Genomic DNA, 24,843 nt, shown 5'->3' with positions numbered 1-24,843 from the left:
GTGTTTAAAATGATTTAGGAGGACTCTAAACATCAGAAGGGAAGGACTATTCAAAGGTGAGGAGTCCTTAAAAACACCCTCACTTTCCCCACCCCAGGATATCAAGCTGGAACTTCAGAAAAGCCTTGAACACAGTAATGCTTTCACGATTTGCCACAATGAGATGCTTAAAGCAACTAGACTTAAATTGAAATATGAAGGAACGAGAGCACAAAGCAGATGCTTCCCTTTCACAGCATCACCTCCTCCCGGTGTCCCCCCCCCGACCCCCAAGAGTGTGTCTCAACATTGTGCATGGCTCATTCCTTCCTCCCTCTTCTTTCCCTTGTATCTCCCAAGAGTCCCTCCCCTAACCTTCTATGAGCCATTTACCTTATTATACTCCCTCATTTCACTGCTCTGTATCCCCCACCCATACCCTTCTTCCCAATCCCTGGAGCATGTCTCTTCTTCTGTTATTTTTATACCACTGAAACAAAGTCAAATGACACCCCTACTGCCATGTTCTTACTCTGTCCTTTCACTATCCCTCTCCCACCCAGCCATCTCTTCTTTCTGTGTCCCCATTAAACCCCTCCTCTACCCCAGTGCCTTTTCTGATCATATTGGAGTCCCTCCTCCAATTCTCTTTTACATCCATTCTCTATTTCTTTTTCCCCATCCCCTTATCCCAATAACCCTGCTAGCTTCCTCTTGTCCTGGATCATTTGCTCCATCCAACTCATCTCATCCTATGCCCCTGAATCTCCCATCTCCTCTCCAAACACGCACCATTGCCTCTATTATCCCAGTTCACCTGGGCTCATTCCCTTCACCACCAAGCTGTTAAATCAATTCCTCACCCAAACTTCCTCCTCTCCCACTATTGCAGTGACTCCTTGAATTTCCTCTGCCACACATTCCTACACCCCAGTATCACCCAGGCACCCTCTCTCCCCCTTGGCTGCTTAGCCACCTGCCAAGCCATCAAACTATCTGGCCCCATCTCCTGGTGCACCCCATCCCCTCCCCCACTCTCCACAGCTTCACCCACACCGGCCCCGACCTCCCTTCCCCACTTCATCCGACCCCGTCCCTTCCTCTGCCCGCTGTCAGGAGGGCAGAGGGAGCCACTCACCCTCGTCGGAGTCCCGGGCCCGGCCGCTGCGCTCGCCGTCCTCCTCCTCGGCGCTCTCCAGCTCCTCCTCCTCGTAGTACTCGGGGCCGGGGGGCAGCGCGGCGGGGGGCAGCCCCACCGGGACAGGGGCCGGGGGCGCGGGAGACACCAGCCCGGCCGCGCTCATAGCGGCGGGACGGGACGCGGCCCGGCCGGAAGTCGGACTCTCCTGCTCCCGCCGCCTCAGCCGGGACTCGGACTCGGCGGCAGCTGGGCGAGGACCTCAGCGCGCCACTTCCGGGTCCCAGAGGCTGCCTACGCGGGGCCTCACGCAGGCGAATGCGCAGGACACCTAAATCCGGGGAGAAATAGGAGGAGTCAGGGGCTCGGGCCGGGAGGGAAGGGGCGGGGCCGAGCTCTGGGCCCCTCGCGAGCGGAGGAGGAGGCGGGGCCGCCGGGGAGCGGCAGGTTCGAAACCTGGCCGAGCTCCAGCGGCGGGCGAACCCCGGGCGGGCGGCGCGGGGCTCCCCGCTGGGCCTGGGGCGGGTCCCCGCCTGGGCCGGGTGTGGCTCCAGGGCCGGGTAGTGACTGGGCGAGCGGTAGGCAGGGCTCAGTCTGAGGCCGATCCCATAAGCCTGACTTCAGTGCCCGGCAAACTGGTTGAAAGTAGAACAGAACTGAAGCGTCAGACACAGAGAGGAACCTGGTTTGTTGGGGAAGAGTCAACACGGTTTTTGTAAAGGGAAATTATGCCTCCCCAATCTACTAGAATTCTCTGAGCGGGGCAACAAGCATGTGGGCCAAGGTGATCCAGGGGATATAGTGTATTTAGATTTTCAGAAAGCCTTTGACAAGGTCCCTCACCAAAGGCTCTTAAGCAGAGTAAGCTGTCATGGGATGAGGGAAAGTCCTCTCATGGATTGGGAACTGGTTAAAAGATAGGAAACAAAGGGTAGGAATAAATGGTCAGTTTTAAGACTGGAGAGAGGTAAAACGTGGTGTCCCCCAGGGGTCTGTACTGGGCCCAGTCCTATTCAACATATTCATAAATGATCTGGAAAAAGGGGTAAACAGTGAAGTGGCAACATTTGCAGATGATACAAAACTACTCAAGATAGTTAAGTCTCAGGCAGACTGCTAAGAGCTACAAAAGGATCTCTCAAAACTGGGTGACTGGGCAACAAAATGGCAGATGAAATTCAGTGTTGATAAATGCAAAGTAATGCACATTGGAAAGCATAATCCCAACTATGCATATAAAGTGATGAGGTCTAAATTAGCTGTTACCACTCATGAAAGAGATCTTGGAGTCACTGCGGATAGTTCTCTGAAAACATCCACTCAGAGTGCAGCGGCAGTCAAAAAAGCAAACAGAATGTTGGGAATCATTAAGAAAGGGAAGATAGTAAGACAGAAAATATCATATTGCCTCTATATAAGTCCGTGGTACGCCCACATCTTGAATACTGCGTGCAGATGTGGTCGCTCCATCTCAAAAAAGAGAGATTAGAATTGGAAAAGGTTCAGAAAAGGGCAACAAAAATGATTAGGGGTATGGGAACGGCTGCCATACGAGGAGAGATTAATAAAACAGACTTTTAGCAAAAGCCTGTGTTATTACTATATGGTGCTGAAACTTGGAGGCGTATTAAGATCTTATTATCTAAGCTCCAAGTTTTCATAAATAGCTGCCTCAGAAAAATCCTCAGATGGCCAGGAAAAAAAAAAAAGGACAAAGAACTCTGTAGGAGTATGAAAAACTGGTAGGACAGGAAATTATGGAAATAAAATGGAGATGGCTAGGACACACATGGAGAAAAGACCTGAATAACATAGCAAGACAAGCATTGGACTGGAACCCCCAGGGCAAGAGGCAATGAAGTAGACCAAGGTTAACATGGAAGTGCACAACAGAAGCAGAATTGAAAAAGCTATCAAAATGACATAGGAAGAAGCTAAGACTGCAACAGGAGACTGGTACCTCAGAGGGAGCTGCATTCAGTGGGTCTGTAAGTATACAACTATCAATTTAGCTTAATTTGGTAACTGACCAATTTAAGCTAGATCTTTTGTAACTGGTTTATAGCAATTTAAGTGTGTTCACAAGGGGGTTTGCACCATTTAAATGTGATTTTAAAAACCCTTGTAAACAGGAGAAGCTTTTGTATGGCACTAAGGCCTGGTTCTTAAAATACTTTGGGATCTGCAGAGAGCACCTGCCACATAAAAGTAAAATCTCCCTTACTGCTTGGAGGGAGACAACAGAGGGCGCATAAGAGCTGTCAAGGATTCTCTTGCCTTGTACTTCCTAACAGCTTGTATAAAGCGGTTCAGCTGTGGCTTGTTTTTGTTCCAGTGTAAAAAACACACATTGTTACATACTTCAGATTCAGACACTTCCCTTGTCCACTGGTTGCAATGCTCCTGCCCCAGGAGATTTACTTTTCAGTTAGGGAGGAGGGCTCTGCAGGGCTTCTCAGATCTGGAGGAATGGGTTCACGGTACCTCCTCTCTGGCCCAATGGAAAATGAGTATGATTACCTCATTCACTCTAGTGGTTGTTTATAACATCTACACAAAAACCACAATGATTTTGATGATCTGGTTCTGCTCATCATCAGCTACTCAGGATCACGTACTGAGCAAGGTGTTATAGGAATGAGGACTGAAGTGAAAGGGCACCTCTCCCATTCTTTCCTCCTTTTCCTGTTTATCACACACTCACCCTCCTGTGTCATTAACAAGCTGTCACTGGTGTGTTGGGATGTCACATCCATTAACTGACGTCGCTACATCACACCTACGAATAACAACTTCCATACATACATAGCAGGAGTGGGTTTAATCCGTTATAAACCATTAGCATCTTTCAGAGCATATCAGTCTTCTAATTTCTGAATATTCCGAATACCCTTCCCACAATCCCAGCTATCATATCCACAGAGGCAGGCACTTTGGTCTGCACAGAGCTAATTGCAGGATTAAAGATGTGATGCTTTGACCCCCAATCAGCATGAGTATGATAAAAACAAGATTTAATCTGGTTTAGTCCTTTTATGTGAGAACAAAACTCCTGAAAGGTAATTGTATGATCAGAGCTGCAACTGAGCACTTACCATAACATTTGCAAAAATATGTTCCCCTAAAGTCACTTGAAGTTGAGTAACTGAAACATCAGTGTCCTTCCTAGTGTAAACTCCAACCAGGAGAAGGAATACTCAAATTAAAGGAATGATGGCACACAAAAGCCTTGCAGAGTGAGCCAAAACTAGTAAACCTGGGTTCTAACAAGCCGTCAAGGTCATCAGGTTCTACCCATTATTATGAACAGAATAAGTATAACAATTTAATACGTGTAATGCTTTACCCCTTCTAGAACACATTCAAGCCAAGGATCTCTCTCCTTGCAAACATTAACAAATGTTGACTTGTAGTACCCTTGAGAATTAATGTAAGTAAATATTATTGGCCGAGCTTGCAAGGTCCTACACTCAGCTCTGGCATTTCTCCATAACATTCAGCAACACCCACTCAGTCTTTGGTTCTTTTGCGGTAGAGAAATGAAATACTGTACAGTTTACCACATGTGGCTCTTTTATGCGAGACCTTAAAAACAGATCTTTTCAGCTCTATGTAGACTTGGGAGATCCCATGCGGTTTTGTGTCTAGGCCAAAGCTTCCCTCTCTCCAGTGTTTCACAGCATTCTGTGCACTACGGGGTTGTTGCATTCCAACCAAGAGGTGGCCATATTTCAATGGTGATGTATGTCTGTAGTACTGTACATGAAAGTACTTTGAGAGTCTTGTGTGAAAAACACCCTTGTAAGTATTACTACTGTATATTAGAGGTATTAATAGAATTACACCACCTTCCAACTTCCCAGGAGTCAGACATCTTGCCTCTCTCTGATTCATCATCCCTCTTCAACATCTTTGTGACTTCTTATGTGTAACAGGTACTTTACCCACTCTGTCTCTGGGTCCCTTTACTGCCTCAGTTTCTCTTCTCCAGTTAATCAAACTTCACTCTGTAGGGGTTCACGATAATCCTCCCTTTCTGGGAGTCTGTCTTATAAGCTTCAAAACAAGATAACTTCCACCTAGCTTCCTGCTGGGACACAGTCCTGGATATAGGATTTAACCCAGTCCCTACTGAGACCTTTATCTTGGCTGGCTGGTAGGCACACTCTCCATCACTCATACCCCCTACAAACTTACACTCCCCACACCTTCTGTAAGGAGCTATTCATACAACCAACCATCTTCTTTAAGTATATCCCTTAAGATAACTCAGGATGCCCTTATATCCCCCCAGCAAGCCTTATTTTTAGTCACATGCCCCCCATCACTTGACTCCTGGACTGAGGGGTAAACTTGACACAAATGAGGCTGAAAGTAGGACTCCTTAAAGGGCCAGTCACCCTGTGACACACACCCTCAACAACTGCCCTTTGTCTGAGGCAGATTGGTTCTTCTTCCCGCGAAGGAAGTTGTCTTTTTACATGTCCTACAAAGTTCTGGTTATATTTACCAATATAACGTCACACACATTTCTTTGAGGTGGACACAGTATAATTGCTGAGGCAAAAGTTTTTAGTGATCAAAACCCAACTCTCACTTACTGTAGCACTCTCTCTATGCCAGACTGCTCATGTTTAGCATTAGTCTTGTGGAGACACCCCATGCGGTCATCTCTCAGGCATTCAGTAAGAACCCAAGGGAGGAGGGTTAGCTTTAAGGAATGCTATGTTTCCCTTGCAGATGCAGCAGCTTAACTGTCCACGCCCCAAGAGCTTTCAGAGAGAGTTTATGCCTCTTACTCAAACTACTGCACATGGCCCAAGTTTCCATCAAAGGTCTTTTTCCCCCATCACAGGCTCACTTACTTTGTTTATGCACATTCCTTTATTTGATGAAAGATTTCTTTGTTCTGCCTTATCAACATCAGCTATTATCAGTCACAGAGTGGCCATAATACAGAACTCATGCTCACAGCGTGCAAAAGAAATCAACATGTTGGCACTAAAAAAACCTGTCAAGGTTGAAGCCGAGATTATAAACAGAGATGGTGTCTATATATTTGTGGTATGAATGAAATGGTTGTAAGCAGAAAAGCTGTAACATACCATACTTTTGGGGAGGGATAGCTCAGTGGTTTGAACATTGGCCTGCTAAACCCAGGGTTGTGAGTTCAATCCTTGAGGGGACTATTTGGGGATTGGTCCTGTTTTGAGCAGGGGGTTGGACTAGATGACCTCCTAAGGTCTCTTCCAACCCTGATAGTCTATGATTCTATTATACTGGCTCTCAAAGGCCTGGCACACCACTGTAGTCTGCTGCTGGACTTTAAGGTCAGGCATCCTGGGACTTCTAGTCCCAAAGGACCAGGTGATGCTAGGTTGAGAGCAAGGCCTGCTGGGAGAAGACACAGGATGTAAAAGCCAAAACACCATAGTAGTGAGTAAGATAAGGGAGGTATTGAATTTTTGTACTGTGGGGGTGTGATGGTGGGTAGGTGGGGTGAGGGACAATTGTAGTTATCAGGTCTTGTCTGGGAAAGGGGCCTGAGTAGAGCTATGGAGAGAGATGAGTGACAGAGATTGCTTGGAGCTATTGTGCACCGTTACAGCCAGGAAGAATGAAAGGCTATATACAGATCCTGCTGAAAGGCCTATGAAAAAAATTCTGTAACTGAGAAATAGAAATGATTTTGTGAATCTCCTTCATTTTACTCCTACTTCTACCTTCGCTATGGTCCTTCTACTCACCATAATCCTATCAGATCTATTGTTTCTTTTGTCTCCTTTACCACTATTGACTGTTCACCTTCTACCACACCCCTTTTTATACTTGGAAGACTCTCTGTCCTTATCCTGTGAACTCTACCGTCTAATCCACCTCTCCAAACAGTTTCTCTTCCCCTTGTTATATCAGTAATCCCTCCTCCCTGACCTATTTCCAGTTTTTCATATGTATGTGTGTTAAACCTTCTCTGTATTAGAAAGCATTCACTAATAGTGTAACTAAAAAAAATTGACCTAGCTCTACAGGTGCAAACTCCTAATGCAGATGCACTTTAAACTGGTTGAAGTGATTTAGAGCAATGTGGTTTTAGTTTCTGATCCAAATTCTGCAATATAGGTTGCCTATATAAACAGTTTAAAATAATGGTGTCAACAAGTAGCAAGTCTGCAGTAAAAGTCATCGTTTGTCCATTGGCCTTGTCACTGAAAGGGAATTTTAGGGAAAATTCTCACCAGTGCTATCACCAGTTCAGCTGTCCTGGCTGGGACTCCGACTGCAGACAATACATCACCTAAACGCCTAGGACGGGTGCTAGAAAGGCCCCCCGCTGAGATCTCTTCTTTAAATGGCCTGGTTGAGCCAGGCACAGGGGCCAGGTGTCATGCAGGGTGGATTTATTGGAATTGATTTCAAGCCTAGTTACACCCCCACACTCCTGAGACCGGTGTGGTGTGCAGTGCAGAGTGCCCGGGACAAATCGGATTTCCAACCCCAGGGGGAGCTGCAGGCGCGGTTCATCCTTCCAGCTGTGATGCCTGGGCACAGCCAGCCATGCAAGCGGGTGGGTGAACCTACGACCCCGCCTCCCCCAGCTTCAGCCCTGGCCGGCGGAGGGGGTTAGGCCGCCCCCCATTTAAACCCTGCCTCTGCCTGGGCGAGGCAGTAAAGGCCCATCCCCCAGTCGAGCTCGGCCCGGGGGGACTGATCCCCCCTTCGAGCCCCGCCTGGGAAGGGAGCAGTCACTCTCCCCGCAAAGGGTTAATCGTCTCCCTCCGCCCCCGAGTGCCACCAGTGAGTCCAATCGAGCGCCGATCCCGCCTAGACCAGTATGGGCCCAAGCTGATCAGGGTGGTTAATCAAGCGCTGAGCCAGTTCCGCAGGCCCTATAGCTTGAAGTGATAGGTTTACGAATCGACCTCCGATCCGTTTCCTCCAAAAACCTCCCGGGTTAGGCCCACAGATCTGGGCGATTAAGGTCGCTTAGTGGAGCGCCGATCCTCCCCCTCCTCGGTCTCTGTAAGCTGCTGATTAGTCAGACGCAGATCTATTCCCCGCCCCATCGGGCTGAGTGGGCAGGCTGCGTAGTCGAGCGCCGATCTCCCCCCGCTCTCCCGGCTAGTCCAAGTGACTGACCAGACTGGAGAGCTGAGCGCCGATGCGGCCGAGCGATTGGCCGCGCCTGGCAGGAGCCGCACCTCGGGCAGCGGCAGCAGCGGGGTCCGTGGCAGGAAGCGGCGGGGACGGAGCGGGGCCCCGGGACGGACCCAGCCGCCGGACAGCGCCGAGCTACGGCGGCCTCACGGCCCCTGGTGCTAGGTGAGAGGGAGGCGCCGCTCCGCCCGCCGGGACGCCCTGGCCGCCACCGAGCTCGGGGAGGGGAAGCGGCTCGGCTGGGGGCGGCCGCCGTCTCTCGCCCGCGGCTGCCCCGGGGAGGGGCGCGCTCCCCGCCGGGCAGGAGGCAGCCCCCGGCCGGGCCCCGAGCCGCCGTCCGCAGGGCTGAGCCAAGACAGCCCCGGGACGCAACCGGGAGGGAGCCCGGCCGCTCGGAGCGGGGCCGGGGCTGGCGGCCCCCCAGCCCAGCCCGGCGGGGCCGGCGCTGCCCCGCCGTGTGCGGGCCGGGCCGCCCGGAGCCCCAGGGCTGAGCCGCGCGCAGGCACCGGCATAGCTCCCGTGGCCGCCCCGGCCAGCCGAGCCGGCCCTGGGGGCGCAGGGACGCGCGTGTCTCTCAAGCCCCCGCCTGGGCAGTGACAGCGGCGGCCGCGGCCGTGCCGCCCCGCGGCGTGTTTGGTCGCTGCTCCGCGCCCCGGGCGCGCTGCTCGGGAGGCACGTGTCGTGCTTTGCTTAGGCTGAGTTACGCGTCCCCCTCTGCGCTGTCATTGACTTTCCCCGCTGGGTTCGTGCTGGGGGAGGGGGAGAGTGAACCCAGAAGAAACGACACTCAGGAAATGTTAAAGAAAATAATCTTCAGATACTAATTCCTGCTGCTCCTGGGCGGGTGGCGCGTTGTCCCCCATGCTAGTTCTTTGGGCCACATGTAGTCACTAGCAGCTGAATGATGAAGTAGTGACGGTGTGAGGAAAGTAGTACAGCAGGTAGGTGAGGTTCGCTGTTTGTTAAAAGCCAAGACGAGGATGACAATGGTCCTATTCTTAGGGACGAAGAATTGTGTTGTGGATGAATGATGGGACTGGGGATCAGGAGATCTGGGTCCAGGCTTTGATGCTATCTAGGCTGCTGTGTGACCTTAAGGAAGTTGCTTGTGTCTCAGTTTCCACATATGTGATATGAGACACATACCTGTCTCTCAGGGGTGAAGACTAAAATCTATAAAATAATGATGCTTTAGAAATTCTCTCTCTCTGATATATTTCAGAATGGTAGTCCACAAAGAAGAGGCATTCACTTGGCTTTTTACTTAGCCTTTCCATTGTGTACATGGACAGAGTGGAAGTACAAGTCATTACTGGTACTAAAGGAAAGGTGTTATGGGCAGAAAGAGCTCTTAAAGACTAAACATCCCCACTGTCAAATCCAATGTCACTTTAGATGTAGTGTCTTTTGCAGAAGGTGTATTCTCCAGTATGCTGTGCAGTTAAGTAATATAGTTAAGGTTAAACAGTAACAGAGAAGGAGAGAAATTAAATAGCAAACCCAAGGGAGATGGGTGTTCTCAGCTGAGATTTGAAGAGATGAGAGGCAGTGAGGCAGAGATACAGGAAAGCTATGCAGTACTCAGTCTTGTACAATTCAGAAAATTATTGTTGCATATCCTTCCTTCTCAGCTGGTCTCTCCTCAGTGATGTCATGTTTGGGTAATAGGTAGCAGCAGCTCTGTAGCTTTTCAGACATCACAGCTTTCTGGTGCTGACCACATCTGAAGTGACAGAATTCTGTTTGTATTTTTCTTAACAAAACAAAGCATCTTCCAGTGTCCACAGATCAAAAAATAATCTACAGCACTTAGGGTTTGTTACAAATTTTGGTCAAAAATCTATATTTCTAGACAACCCCACCACCGCCACACTAATTTCAGTGGCAGAAAACACTGCAGAACCTTGATTACCCAGTCTTCAGGGACACTTGAAAGTATTGGGATAGCTGACTTAGCAGACTTTGAGTTGTGCACCCATGGTCTCTTAACCTGTATATAGTCTTCCAAACTTCCTGGCCAGGTACCATGTTTATGCCCCTATAGGCATACATACTTGCATACCTACTTTCTTGTTAAACGAACCCTGGTCAGTGCCCATAGATATCAGCTAGCCTTGAGGACGTTGTGGAGCTTTTGCATGTAAGTCTTTATATGGTGAAATGTCCTCAGCTGATATGTCTTGCTCAGGAACTCCACAGATGGGATTATTTCAAGTGGAGGAGCCAGATGCCTGAGGTGGAAAGTGTGGGTGAAGAGCTGGAGAAGCAGTGGGTGAAACAATTAGCTAAGTTACACTGACCTGAAAACTGAGGTCATGACCAGGTTTTGGATAAATGAAGTGCAGATTGTGAAGGTTTTACTTTATATCAAATATTTCCATGTGTTGCTAAATGATCATTTGAATAACTTTATATTATAAATATTGACCTAATGAAATTCAAGTGAAGGCGGAGAGCTTCATTGTCATACTAGTTGTCTTTGAATGGAATAGAAATTAAGTACACTTCATTCAACGAAATCTTAAATCTTCCCTATGTGAGAGAAGGAAGCAAAGTACAGAAGGCATTTAATGTAACTGCTGCTGACTAAATTAGCGTAACTGGTGGTGGTTGCATGGGTGTGAGGATGAGGGGAAGGAATAGGGAGGAGGGAACGATGTGTTTTGCAGGCGGGTTACTAGCTCTTCGGTACACCTCTACCCCAATATAACGCTGTTCTCGGGAGCCAAAAAATCTTACCGCGTTATAGGTGAAACCGCGTTCTATTGAACTTGCTTTGATCCGCCGGAGTGCGCAGCCCCCCCCCCTCCATCCCCCCGGAGCACTGCTTTACCGCGTTATATCCGAATTCATGTTATATCGGGCCGTGTTATATTGGGGTAGAGGTGTATTGGGAGGAATATGGAAAAATAATTGAATTTAGGGTCCCGTGTTGCAGTTGTTTTACGTGGAATTGCCTCTGAAATCATTGGGAGATTTTCATGTGGAATAACTACAGAATTTAGTCCTATTTAGGAAAGGTTGCACTTTTTGTCAGTGGACAACTCCATTTTGCTTGTGGTCAGGCATACCAGTTGGTGTTACCATTCTCTTTATAGTAATCTTTGCCTATACATAGCAGCTTCTACCTGAGGCTTTATCACTGGCAATTAAGCTTCTAAATAACCCTGACGGGTACCATGAGTATAAGTCCAATTTTACAGATAAGGAAACTGAGGTATAGAGCGATTAAGTGACCAGCCCAAGAAGTCAGTGGTGGAGCTGGGAATAGAACCCAGTTTTACATCTGAACCATCCTCTTCTGCCCCTCTTGTTTCTCTCTCAAACTTTTTATTTATTTGTGGTAGCCAGTTGATACACTACTCTGAAAACGTAGTAACTTAATACAGAAAGCATTTGAAATTGGTAGGCAGGAATATTTGTTTCTAGTTTTTTCTTTTTAGACTAAAATCCGTTACTAGGTTTCTGGTCCTTTACAGTGCTTGGTACGGTATACACCTGGACAAATGCCAGGAGCTTCAATAAACTCTTCATATTTGCCTTACTGTTTTCTTCATAGTTGTACCTTGCTTAGCCAGTAATGAATTGTTCTGCAAATCAAATATGTAATTTCCGGTGGGGCTCAGTCCTAAGAGAAAGTCACCTCCTTCTCAGCATCAGGACCTTAGTGCACAAAATAGCTCTCACGTGGCTGTCCTCTTAGACAGAATATGGCAATTCCTGTTCGTTCCATCTCTGTGGTATTGTGAGTTAAAGGGACACGGCCAAGTTAAATAACATCTTTTAAAAAGAGACCCTTTTCTTTACCTGAGTTATAAATAAACATCCTCTGTTCTTAAAAAAAGAAAGATGTTTAATAATCTAATTTACTTTTCATTATGTGGCAGTGGCTGGAAGGCCCTTTAAAGGAGCTTTGCTTGACACCCCGTCTTGTAGCTAATTAGTTGCCTTCCAGGTGATGAGATAAGACCAGCAAGCAGCAGTTGGTTATGAGATCTACGGGAGCAAGTAGGCTCCTGCGGGAGTTCCTAGGTCTTTTAGGTCAGGGGAAAGATGCTTGTTTACATGTGGCTCCCGGGCAGATGGCCTGGGGTGAGAGACCTGTGGGAACTATAGAGGTTCTTGCAGGAGACCCTGGGTCAGAGGAAAGGGTATGTTTCATATGTGAAATTTATGATGAACTCTCTTATTTGGAGAAATAAAACTCAGGCCCTGAAGGAAGGGACCAAAATCATGTGGCTGTTTAGTGCTCTTGGATGCATTAGCTAGTGAGTTAGCACACTAGCTGACAATAGGCTGTTGGCTTACTTTTTACATTTCTGGTAAGGTGGACCATGAAAATAGACTAGTCAGTTCGTCAATTTCTGATTTATTTCACTTCTGGGTTCCCTGTTTCCAAAAAGAGTACTATGCCAGTGTTTGGGATGCAGACGTTGCAGGGAGATGATTTGTTTTAAAAACCTATTTCTATTTGATTTTATTTTAACATAAATGCGTTATTAGTTTTAAATGTTTTGTAAGTTTACTTTCATAGAAACTAGATTTGGGACAAATTTGATACAGTGATAGCCTTATAAGGGAGAGCTACAGTATCCGTTATAAACGCATATAATTCAAGGGGTCCAAAACTTGCCAATAAGAATTTTAGTAGTTGAGTAAAAGTAAAAGTTTAATATATAAGGTACTCGGGAAGTAGGAATGTTATGTAACCAAATTTCAGATGCTTGCTTGGCATTTTTAATGGGCATATTAAAAAAAACTAGAACTATAAAAAACCACCAGCAAGAAAAGATTTTTTTTTGCACTATAACATTTTCAAATGACTTCCTTATTTAAAGGCCATTGATTAAAACAGAATGAATTGGTTGCTTTTGGCTCAGTGCTAGGTGATAACAATTGTTAAATTGTCCCATGGGTCTGTTTGCTAATTAGTTTTTTTTGCAAGGTACTATAGTGTGCAATCCCCACAAGTTTTTTATCACAGACAAATTGTTCCAGAATTTTTTAATATACTAGGTAAAACGTGTCAAAATATTGATAAATCTACAGACCTGTAGTCACCTGAGTGTAAAGAAAAATCCTGTCCCATTATATTCTTATTCAGGGAATGCACTTTTTGCCTTTCATTTTAATAATCTTCCAAAAGATGTGTTCGGGAGCAGCCAAAGCACAGCCTGTGAAGTTTTACAGTGTAGTTCACAGCACTTCAATCAGGATGGAGTATTGCATGCTGGGAACTAGTCTCTGTGAGCCTCAGTTCCTTATTAAAAAATGAGGATAGCTGCAGTTGGCTCTAATGCCTACTAATTGGGTGTGGCCCTCAAGCTCCTGACAAATTCTCAATGTGTGCTTCAGTAGATAAGAGTTTGCCTCTGAGCTTGTCTACACTTAAAATGCTTCAGCAGCACAGCTGCACCATTGTATGGATTCAGTGTAGACATTACATATGTTGGTGGAAGGGGTTTTCCTGTTGGCATAGGTAATCCCCCTTCCTGAAAGGCGGTAGCTAGGCTGACCGAAGAATTCTTCTGTTGACCTAGTGCGGTCTACCACCAGGCTAGGTCAGAATAGCTATATCTCTCAGGGGGGGTGTTTGTTTTTTTCCCCACATCCCTGAGAGAGACAGCTATGCCGATGTAAAATCCTAATGCAGACCAGGCCTCTGTTATAGTTAGCTAAGCTACTGGCACAGCTCTTACTGAAGCCTAGTTTACACTAGAAGCTTTACAGCAGCGCACCTTCAATGATGCAGCTGCGTCGCTGTAGCGCGGCTGGTGAAGATGCTCTAAGTTGAGCAGAGAGAGCTCTCTCATTGACTTAATTATTCCACCTCCGTGAGAGGTGATAACTATATTGACTGGAGAAGCTCCACACTGTCTACACCAGTGCGTAGGTTGGTGTAACTTACATCACTGAGAGGTGTGGAGTATTCACACCCCGGAGCGATGTAAGTTATACAGAAGTAAGTGGTAGTGTAGACAAGCCCTCAGTCTTCTTCTAAACCTCATTTCACACCATTAATTTTATGCTCTTAAAGTGTGAACTATAAACATCTGCCATATGCTTCATTTTTACTTCCTCATTGTGTGTGTGTGTGTTTGTGGCAGGAGAATAACAGCTTTTGCTTTCAGGATGAGGATGCCATGATTATTGCTTTGACCTTTGATCCTGTGTTGGGGTGGGGTTTTGTGTTTTTTTAAGATGGGATAGAGCGTTTCGGAGCTTGAGAGTTCTTCCTGCTTTATCGGAGAGAGATGAGTTAAAATATTACTGTGCTTAGTCTTGTAGCTGGGCTATCCTTTTCGATTCTCGCTCCATGTCAGGAAGTGGTTAGTTATTTGACTTGTAGAGGTAGGAAAATACCAGGTTTAATACAGAGCTTACACAACAAGTTTGTCCGACTTGTTAATAACATAAGCACTTTATACTATTGAACAGGTAAAAGCTTGATGTTGATGGATTACTTTTTTCCCCACCCTTTCTGTTTATTTGGTCAAAATGGATCCTGGTTTCATTCAATTTTAGTGGAACCAATAACTGTGTGAGAACATGCAGTTGCATGCCTTACTCCTTACCCAAAAATCCATTTGTAGCCAAAGGAATTATCATATTTTGTTCACGATATTGACTTCAGGGCTCTTTTCTGCACAGCAGTAGTAGAGCTGGCCACATATGGGTCATCCAGGCTTAATAAAGCAAAGTTTTAAAAAAGTGTAGGTCATCCAGAAATATTAACTTTGGAGGCTGGATGGCTTTAGTACTTGGGATACTGAAGTTAACTTTGACCTGCAGTTCTTGCACCTTGTGCTGTGGTTGCAGCTTGCTTCACGTCTCCCAGTAGAGTTGGATTGGAGAACAAGGACTGCCTTGAAGGAGATGAGGATGTTGATTTCATTAGGTGGCATTCTTAATTCTGAATCAGTCTGACCAAAACTGATACAGTGCAAGAGGATCGCTGTGCTGTTGGATGTCCATCTTTGGGAAGAGAGATGTAAAACTGCTTGTGGTCATTAAAAATCTTGTAACACTTTTCGTAAGAGTAGAGGTATTAACCCCAGAGTCCTGGCCAAATTCTAGCTAAGGGAATTACATTCTGCCCACCTAAATTCCACTACAGCTTCAGATGCCTGTTTTTTCTCCATTACTTCTCCAAGTATTGTATAGAGGTAGGCAGCTGCCATGTTCCACCCCAGAGTGGCTGCATTTCAGCACTTGCTGAAGTGAGCCTTGTAGATAGTCTATATATGTACAAGTATGCAAAGTACTTGCAGATGAAAGGTGTTGTATAAGTGCCAGACATTGTCATTCTGCTTCTAGAATAATGTCTTTTTTAATTACATAAAGACTACTTGAAATAGAAGAACATACACCTGATATTTTGTGTGTAGTGATTCTGATTCTGCCTCTCTTGGACAGATGCACATACTATGCTGACTTTTTAGATTAAATCATTTTCTTCTAAATAAAAGTGATCTGTAATTCTATCACTGAGAATCTGGCAAATAAAATTCAGGAGGCTTATTTGGGGGCTGCCCCTATTGTTTCTAGTGCTTTTTAAGCTACATTGATGAGAACATAGTCACTGATGATTCATGTTGTTTTTTCTTCCCTGTAATGGAATATATGCTAGTACGTAGCATATGGTACTGCTGAACAATGTTAAACACGCAGAGCCCTGATTTGATGTTATACAGTGAAATGGAATTTGGGTTTTTTAGCCTGAGCTTAAGATGAAAGCTTTAGTAGATTGTCTTTGCTGCTGGTCTGTTTATCAGATACAGTACATTCGGGTAGTGAATTCTACATATGGCTGTTTCCATTTCGGGGAGCTTTTTCCCATTACTCACTTGCATATGTGAAGGTTTTTTTTTAATGTGCGGTTCCTAGCAAAATGGGGCCCTAGTCCATGACTGGAGCTCGTAGGTGCCTACTGCAAGACAAATACTTATTCCCCATTGTGTCTGGATTTAAATAATCAATTATAATCTTGTTTTGCACTTATACTTTATTTTCCTGAAGAGAGTTTGATCCTCATTGATTGGTAACCATTAAAACATGGTGATTTGCAATTAAATATAGCCTTTACACCAAATTTGGGATGTCTATTTGCTCATCGGAAGGGTATATCACACGTAGATTTATTTAAGTGGTTACATAGCAACTTACACTTATTCAGATTCTAAACGTTTATATATTTTTATTATGGTAGAAGATGGTGAATGATACATTTCTTATTTACTAGAACGGTGGTTTTCACACTGTGATTCGCAGACCCCAGGAGTCCTCATACTATGTCTAAGATTTCCAAAGGAGTCCGCCCTTCATTCAAAATTTTGTAGGGGTCTGCAAATGAAAAAAAGATTGAAAACCACTCTAGTAGGAGATTAATATTTTGCTTATGATTTTTGTCAAGCTGCATTTGGATGGAAATTGGAATTCAGTTAAAATGCACAGAAGCAATTTAAAATCTATTTTAGTTAAGTAAAATTATATTAAATGTGCAGGATGCATAACCAAAAAAAAAGTTTATCAGAATGTGTTACATTTAAAACTGATTTGCTAAACAAAGGAAGTATTATCTGTAGTTAGTGAAATTATTTGTTTCTGGTCACCATGTCCTTCAAGATTTTTAGAAAGAGTAGATCTCATCCCTTCTCACCTTGTTTTTAGTCTTAGATTGGAAGAGGGAAACGAGCTTTCTTGCTTTTTCAGCATCCAGTCAGTTTCTCAGCTCTGAATGAACTAGTCATTGAACTGAACTAGGTGAATAAACTGAAGAAAGTATTCTCTCTGGAGCAGAGGCTACTGCTGTCAAAAGCTGGTTAACATTTCAGCCTTGACTTCTACCAGTTCAGTGATTTCCCTTTCTTTAAAACTTTGGCAACAAACACATACTGTTTGAATATTACTTTATTTAATGTAAATGACCTTAGTAGATTGTACTAAATTTAGGCCTTAACATTGGTTGTCATAATTACAAGTTTAATTTTAAATAGGTTTATTTTTTTAAAATTGTTTTATTTAATTTAAATAAAAATTAGAGCTGTCAATTAATTGCAGTTAACTCACGCGATTAACTCAAAAATTAATCACGATAAAAAATGTAATTGCCGTTTTAATCTCACTGTTAAACAAGAGAATTTATGAAATATTTTGGATGTTTTTCTACATTTTCATATTTATTGTATTCTGTGTTGTAATTGAAATCAAAGTGTATATTATTTTTAATTACAATTATTTACACTGTAAAAATGATTAACAGAAGAAATAGTATTTTTCAATTCACCTCATACAAGTACTGTATTTCTTTGTCCTGAAAGTGCAGCTTACAAATGTAGATTTTTTTTATTACATAACTGCACTCAAAAACAAAACAATGTAAAACTTCAGAGGCTACAAGTCCGCTCAGTCCTACTTTTTCTGCAGCCAATCGCCAAGTTTGTTTACATTTTCAGGAGATAATGCTGCCCTCTTCTTATTTACAATGTCACGAGAAAGTGAGAACAGGTATTTTCATGGCACTTTTGTAGCCACCATTGCAAGGTATTTGTGCCAGATATGCTAAACATTCGTATGCCCCTTCATGCTTCGGCCACCATTCTAGAGGACATCCTTCCGTGCTGATGATGCTCGTTTAAAAAAAAATGTGTTAATTAAATTTGTGACTAAATCCCTTGGGGGAGAGTTGGACGTCCCCTGCTCTGTTTTTCCTGCATTCTGCCATATATTTCATGTTACGCCAGCACACGTTGTTGTTCATTTTAAGAACACTTTCACTGCAGATTTGACAAAATGCAAAGAAGGTACCAATGTGAGATTTGTTAGAGATAACTACAGCACTCGATCCAAGATTTAAGAATCTGAAGTGCCTTCCAAAATCTGAGAGGGACGAGGTAGGGAGCATGCTTTCAGAAGTCTTAAAAGAGCAACACTCCGATGCGGAAAAAGTAGTACCTGAACCACCAAAAAAGAAAATCAACGTTCTACTGGTGGCATCTGACTCCGATAATGAAAATGAACATGCGTCGGTCCTCACTGCTTTGGATGGTTTTCGAGCAGAACCCATCATCAACATGTCTCCTGGAATGGTGGTTGAAGCATGCGCATCTGGCAAGTAAATATCTTGCAATGCTGGCTACAACAGTGCCATGAGAATGCCTGTTCTCACTTTCAGGTGACATTGTAAACACGAAGTGGGCAGCATTATCTCCTGCAAATGTAAACAAACTTGATTGGCTGAACGAGAAGTAGTACTGAGTGGACTTGCAAGGTCTAAAATTTTACATTGTTTTATTTTTGAACGCAGTATTTTTGTACATAATTCTATATTTGTACATTCAACTTTCATGATAGAGACTGCATTACAGTACTTGTATTAGGTGAATTGAAAAATACTATTTCTTTTGTCTTTTTACAGTGCAAACACTTATAATCAAAAATAAATATAAAGTGAGGACTGTGCACTTTGTATTCTGTGTTGTAATTGAAATCAATATATTTGAAAATTATTTAAACAAATGGTATTCTGTTATTGCCAGTGAAGACATGCCCTAAATTGTTAGCATCTAATGGATATGTATGTTTAGCCTCCATATGAAATTAATTTGGTGGGTCATAGGGCTCGTCTACACTACTGCTTAAGTCAATGTAACTTACGTCACTCAGGGGTGTGGAAAAGACACCTTCCTGTAGACTTGCCCTTAGTTCCACCCAGGGCTTTGGAGCGGAGCCCGGAGCTGGAGCGTGGAGCAGCTCCGGAGCAGTGGAGCTGCAGGTTTTTGCCTGGAGCTGGAGTGGAGCCGGAGCACAGCTCCAAAGCCCTGGTTCCACCTCCCATGTCACAAACTCACCACTGTACTTTCCTTTACACTGTAAGATCTCAGAGGGTTGAGACTGTCTTACTATGTGTCTGTACAGTGCCTAGCACAATGAGGCCCTAATCTCAGTTGGATCTTCTAACAACATCTCTAGCAGCAGGGGCCAAAATTGCCTTACTCACTGTAAAACTGTGAGTATTGGCAGCACTGAGAGGTCATTCTACTATGTAAAAGGGTTGGGGAGAGGTTTTTGTATTATAACCAATGATTGTGACTCCCCACTGCACCAAATTAAGCTAGGTACTAATTCAGTGACTTAGGGTATGTCTTCACCATATCGGCGGGTAGCAATCGATTTATCCGGGATCGATATATCGCGTCCCCGAACGCGCGTAGCTGAAGTTGCGTATCTTGGATCGATTTCCTCCCCCCCCCCAAGTGTAGACCAGCCCTTAGGGCTTGTCTACATGGCCCCCTGGTTTGGACTATGAAGGTGTGAATTGCAGCTCACTGGGACTGTTCCATGTGATTGCAACAGGCACAAACTAAAAGGTACCTTGGTCACATTAATGCAGTCTTGTTTGAAGAGGAGTTCATTAACACAAACTAAGGTTATGTCTACACTACCACGGTAAGTCGACCTACGTTATGCAACTCCATCTACGTCTCTTAGGTCGAGTTATCACGGGGTCACCAATGAGAAAATCTCCCGTCGACTTACCTTACTCTTCTTGTCGGGGGTAGAGTACAGGAGAGCGATCTGCAGTTGATTTGGCGGGTCTTTACTAGACCCGCTAATTCGACCGCCGGTGGATTGATCTCAGAGCGTTGATCCTTGCTGTAGTGTAGACCTGCTCTAGGTACCTTTTTAGTTCTTGCCAGCAGTGTCCAGATGGGGCAGTTAAAGTGCAGCATTTCGGCGTGTGCTGCAGTTCACACCCCCTTAATCCGCCCTGTGCCGTAGTGTAGACATAACCCATGATTCTTTGCCTCCACATTCCCCTGAATATTTTAAGGAACTCATACTTGTATTGTGGGGCAGTGTTACTGCTTATTGTTGATTTACTGGACCCCAGACAGCCAGGACAGTCGGACCATAAATTTTCTAATCTCAGAAAACCAAACACCATTGCCTTGCCCCCCACTCACTCCATCCCCCCTCCCTCCGTTGCTCACTCTCCTCCACACTCGCTATTTTTTACCCTGCTGCGGCGGGAGGTTGGGGTGCGGGAGGGGCTGAGGGCTCGCGCTGGGGGTACTGGCTCTGGGGTGGGGCTGGGATGAGGGGTTTGGGGTTAAGGAGGGGGCTCTGGGCTGGGGCCAAGGGGTTTGGAGTGCGGGGGGGGCTCAGGACTGGGGCAGGGGTTTGGGGCACGGGAGGGGTTTCGGGGTGTGGGCTCGAGGTGGCGCTTACCTCAGGTGGCTCCCAGGAAGTGGCCGTCATGTCCCTCTGGCTCCTAGGAGGAGATGTGGCCAGGGGGTCCACGCTTCATGCTGCTCCCGCCCGCAGGCACCGCCCCCGCAGCTCCCATTGACTGCAGTTTCTAGCCAATCGGAGTTGTGGAACCAGCTCTTGGGGCGGGAGCAGCCCACAGAGCCCCCATGGCCCCCCCTACGCCTAGGAGCGGCGGGACATGCCGGCTGCTTCCCGGGAGCTGCGCGGAGCTGGGTAGAGAGCCTGCCTATGCCACCAAGCAGACTTTTAACGGCCTAGCCAGCGGGTGTTGTGGTCGAAAACCGGACACCTGGCAACCCTACCTGCTACCAGTTGCACAGCTTCCATCAGATCTAGGGCTGCAAGATGACACTTGCTCTGTTTGTGCTTAAGGTCATCTCTGTTCGCACACATAGGTTTCAGGAAGTAGTGTCTTCAAACCCCATTGATAAAACCAGATCTTTGTAAAGAGAGTCCTGTGGCTAATTATAGGACTGGAATCCAGGAGATCTACATTCTGTCCCTGCCTCTGCCATAGATCAGCTCTGTGCCCTTGGGTAATTCACTTGCTGGCTTTCTGTCTCCCTTTCCCCCATCTGTAAAAGGGGCTAAAACATGTCTACCTCACAGGATGTGGAAGCCTAATTACTATTGATAAAGTACCTTAAGATCCTTGGAGAGAAGGTGCAACAGGAATACACAAGGTGGTATATGATGATGAAGGCACAAATAGTGGTAAAACTGGTTAATCCTTGGTTATCCTTAATTTTTTAATGAATGGGTTAATAAGTGCTGGGATGAAAGCTCTTTGGGGCTTTCCCTTTCAGTTACCCTGGGTTGCACTGGAGCACCTGAGCTCTTTATTTCTGTGTCACGGCTGGTTTTGCATGCAGGTCATGTTCTAGCCTTCTCCGGGAATTTTGGCAACTTAGTGTGGTGAGGGTTACTTAGTCTGCCACTAGTGAGCCCTTAGCACAGGGGTGGGCAAACTTTTTGGCCCGAGGGCCACAGCGGGGTTGCAAAACGCTATGGTGGGCCGAGTAGGGAAGGCTGTGCCTCCCCAAACAGGCTGGCCCTTGCCGCTATCCACCCCCTCCTACTTCCTGCTCCCTGACTGCCCCCCCTCAGAACCTCCAACCCATCCAACCCCCCTGCTCCTTGTCCCCTGACTGCCCCCTCCTAGGACCCCCCCACCCCTAACTGCCATTCAGCTCGGTTTAATGAGAATAAACTAGCCAGTTTCACTTTCCATTTCTCATGCATTAGCTGCAGCATTTGGGTTGTGAACACTTCAGGGGAAGGCTTAAATCCAAACAAAAATCTGTTCATTGACATTCCAAACAAACATTTGTGTTTAGGTTTTTGAAAACCTTTGCTCCAGAATCAAATTTTGAGGCCTTAGCTATCTGACATAGACCATTTTGAATTCCAGTGTCAAGCTTCCAACTGTACATCATAAACAATAAGACTGTTTTGTAGCGATTGACAAATATTTAATTGTCAGCAGCATACTTGGTGTTGTACACCACACACAGGAAGATGTGTTCCTGCCCTAAGGAGCTTATGGTCTATATATTTGGATTGTGTCCTTTACAGATTTGTTTTCACTTGTGTTGCAGAACGTGAACCTCTGGATAATGACTGGGTAAGGATAGAAAGCAAGTAAAACCAGTTTCATTTTATTTCAAGTCTTGCAATATTTAGTGTATTTTTCTTAAAGACCCAGATCTGGAAGCATGTGATTAGGTGAGAATCTCAGCTTTTACTATTAATTTCTGGCCCTCATAGTTGTGGAACAAAGCTTAAAATGTGACCCGAATGTAACGAAAAGGTGCAGACACAAGATGACAAGAAACAGAGCCCCCAGAATGTTTTAAAAAATCTCGTGATTTCTAAACTAATTGCAATTTTGGGAGGCCTGTCTCAGGATTTTGAACACTTTTTGGTTGGCAATACTGTAAAACATTTTCAGGCATTTCTAAGCACACATGGCTTTCAAAGCCATCCAGGGAATTTATGTGGTGGGATGTGTAAAGTATAAAACACCTTTAATTAAAGAACATTTGGCTTCCAGTGGCAAAGCCACCTCATCCAAAGAACATTTGCAGCTGTTGTCAGTGGACTTGCGGGTTAAAATCTCCAGGGTGTATACAGAGGAAGTTAGAACACTTTCATATTTATGATCTCTGAAATTGACTTCCCGGTTGCCTTAATTTAAGCTGCTGGCTTCTTTGTTTAAGATTATGAGTGCTAAAGGACATGTAATAAAGTTTAACCGGATCACTGAATGTCTAGATGAAACATATGATTCTGTATCCTGCCATTTGTATTCCTGGAACTCAACAGATTATATAGAAACTGGTCAGACAGTGTATGTGAAAAGTTATCACTTATTTCTTTGGTACCTGGCAGCAGGAACTTCAGGGTGCTGACTGCTAACGTAGCAGAACCACCAGTGCATGCTAGCTATATTAGTAGAAGGGGGTGTAAAGGCAGAACCTACCTCCCACTGGCAAAGGATTAAATGAAAGAACTAAACTATTGCGCAGTTTAGACTTAGTGCAACAGATGGCTTTCCTTCCCTCTCTGTCACCAGTGGTCTTGTTCAGGTTGGACAGAGATGCTTTCTTTAAGCCAAGGATTCAGAACCTGGTGTTCACACTTTGCCCAATTAAAAGCCAGATTGAAAATTTGCTAGGAGCCCAAAGGCTCCATTTTCTGCTAAATGAGGCAGATTTCAGTTACCCTTATCTTGAATAGTGAGGTGTGTCCTGTCTAGGCTTCAGGGCCCAGTGGGTGATGCTTCATTTTTCCTCTGGATCAATGATCTGTTACTTAGTAGGACCTGTATTGTTCTTCTGTACTTATACTGCCCTCATCACCGTTGTATCTGAGCACCTTCCAGCACTACATAGTGTGTGACTATATGTCATAATGATTCATTCTCTCTCATCCTGACCCTAGTAGGAGAGTTGTGTGTGTAGCATTGCGGATTTTTGAATACATAAATACATACATCCACGCTGCTATCTGTGTGTGTTCGAGAAGGCAGATCAGAGAAGTACACCTTGCATTTGGAGTGGAAGGTGGTGAGGTTTGTGATAGGCTTTAGTTCCATGGTGAGTTTGTCCTGCTGTCTTGGACCAGTTCCCGAGAAAGCACTGTCTCCTGCTCCTTCTTTATCCATATGGCATCCTTGCTTTGCACCCTTGTGTTCCAGAGGAGGGTGGGACCCCTGCCATAATGTTCTGATGCAATGTCTTCCTTTGTACGTACATGTAGGTGTAGTTTGGCTTCAGGATATTCTGTTCCTGCTTCAGAGACATGAAATCTCAATGCACGTGGCTTATCATCAAATCTGGTCAGTGGAGATAGCATTGTCTGTGTAAGTAGAGCAGCTGAGTGAGGCTTGCCCAGTAGGCGTTTGTGTTAGGAAGAGTTTAAATACAACATCTGGGTGGTGTAAAATAAACCCCACATATTTCACCCTTCCTGTTTTCTTTGATCGATTAAAATGTCTTGAAATTAAAAGTAAAACTGCAGGTGAGTGAGTCAGAGTTCGATCCCTTGATACCAAAGGTTAATTTTATGTCGCTCCTGGAGAGTGACTCGAAATTCTAGGCAGGACTTTGAGGCATGTTAGCACCAAGTTGAGCTTCTGATGTTGCAACGAAGAAGGAAGTGTGTGGGGGAGAAACGAAGCATTTCTGCCCAGCTACATAAGGTGGGAATTGCAGCTGGCTGGTTATTTTTAGCTCTTACAGTTATCTCACTGTGAGCGTGAATCTTTCTTTGTGGTCGAAGAGGCTTTGCGTGGATGGGGGTGGCTGTTGACTGCTTTTACAGGTTCTTTTCATACCGCCCTGATTTTGTTCATATAGTTTTTGATCCTGTGAGGTACTGAGTGCTTCCTGTGAGTGAGTGAGGGCTATTCCAAGAAACGTCACAGGAATATTCACCAAAGAAGAATTAACATTTTCCGCTCATTAGGAGAATTGGATGTGATTTCTGTCTCCTCACTCTGTGCAGGGACACATAACAAAATGTGGTTTTGATATCCACATGGGTGCGTAGAGGAGGTGAAAGGTAAAGGCACTGGTCTCCATCAGTTCCTGTTTGTTTCTCTCTTTGGCAGAGTGGCTTAGAACTTTTAGTTCATTTTAGTTGATTGGGATGAGGAGAGAGGCATAGACTGCAACATGAGAAATGCCCCTTCCAATATTGCTTTCACCACAGTAGCTGAGCTTTCTGGAATCAGTCAGTCTGTTGCAATGTACTGGCCTAGAAAACTCCACAGTCTGATAACGTTTCCTCTGCTA

General features: G+C 45.1%; 2 protein-coding genes across 13 annotated transcripts in view; one reads left to right on the top strand and one right to left on the bottom strand.

Annotated features, from left to right (window-relative positions):
* SUDS3 (SDS3 homolog, SIN3A corepressor complex component) overlaps window positions 1-1,438 on the bottom strand; it is a 77,930-nt gene extending 76,492 nt beyond the window's left edge. For 3 of the 7 annotated variants that reach the window (XM_042843183.2, XM_005303251.5, XM_005303249.4), the window contains exon 1: window positions 1,118-1,434. In XM_042843183.2, coding sequence (XP_042699117.1) covers window positions 1,118-1,283 — 166 coding nt within the window. In that variant the 5' untranslated portion in view covers window positions 1,284-1,434. Of the gene's footprint in view, window positions 1-1,117 lie in introns of all 7 variants that reach the window. The other 4 variants (XM_042843182.2, XM_042843184.2, XM_042843181.2 and 1 more) reach the window with 4 other exon arrangements.
* An 864-nt stretch (window positions 1,439-2,302) lies between these two features.
* TAOK3 (TAO kinase 3) overlaps window positions 2,303-24,843 on the top strand; it is a 150,106-nt gene continuing 127,565 nt past the window's right edge. The window contains exon 1 of one of the 6 annotated variants that reach the window (XM_065567825.1): window positions 2,303-3,105. The gene's annotated coding sequence lies outside the window, so the exon portion shown is untranslated. Of the gene's footprint in view, window positions 3,106-8,230; window positions 8,438-18,577; window positions 24,249-24,843 lie in introns of those variants that run through there. The other 5 variants (XM_065567828.1, XM_065567824.1, XM_042843186.2 and 2 more) reach the window with 5 other exon arrangements.

This window comes from Chrysemys picta, chromosome 15, assembly GCF_011386835.1.
Source record: "Chrysemys picta bellii isolate R12L10 chromosome 15, ASM1138683v2, whole genome shotgun sequence".
NCBI lineage: Eukaryota > Metazoa > Chordata > Testudines > Emydidae > Chrysemys > Chrysemys picta.
Note: the sequence above shows the minus strand (reverse complement) of the source record. Positions and strands in the feature narration are given on the sequence as shown.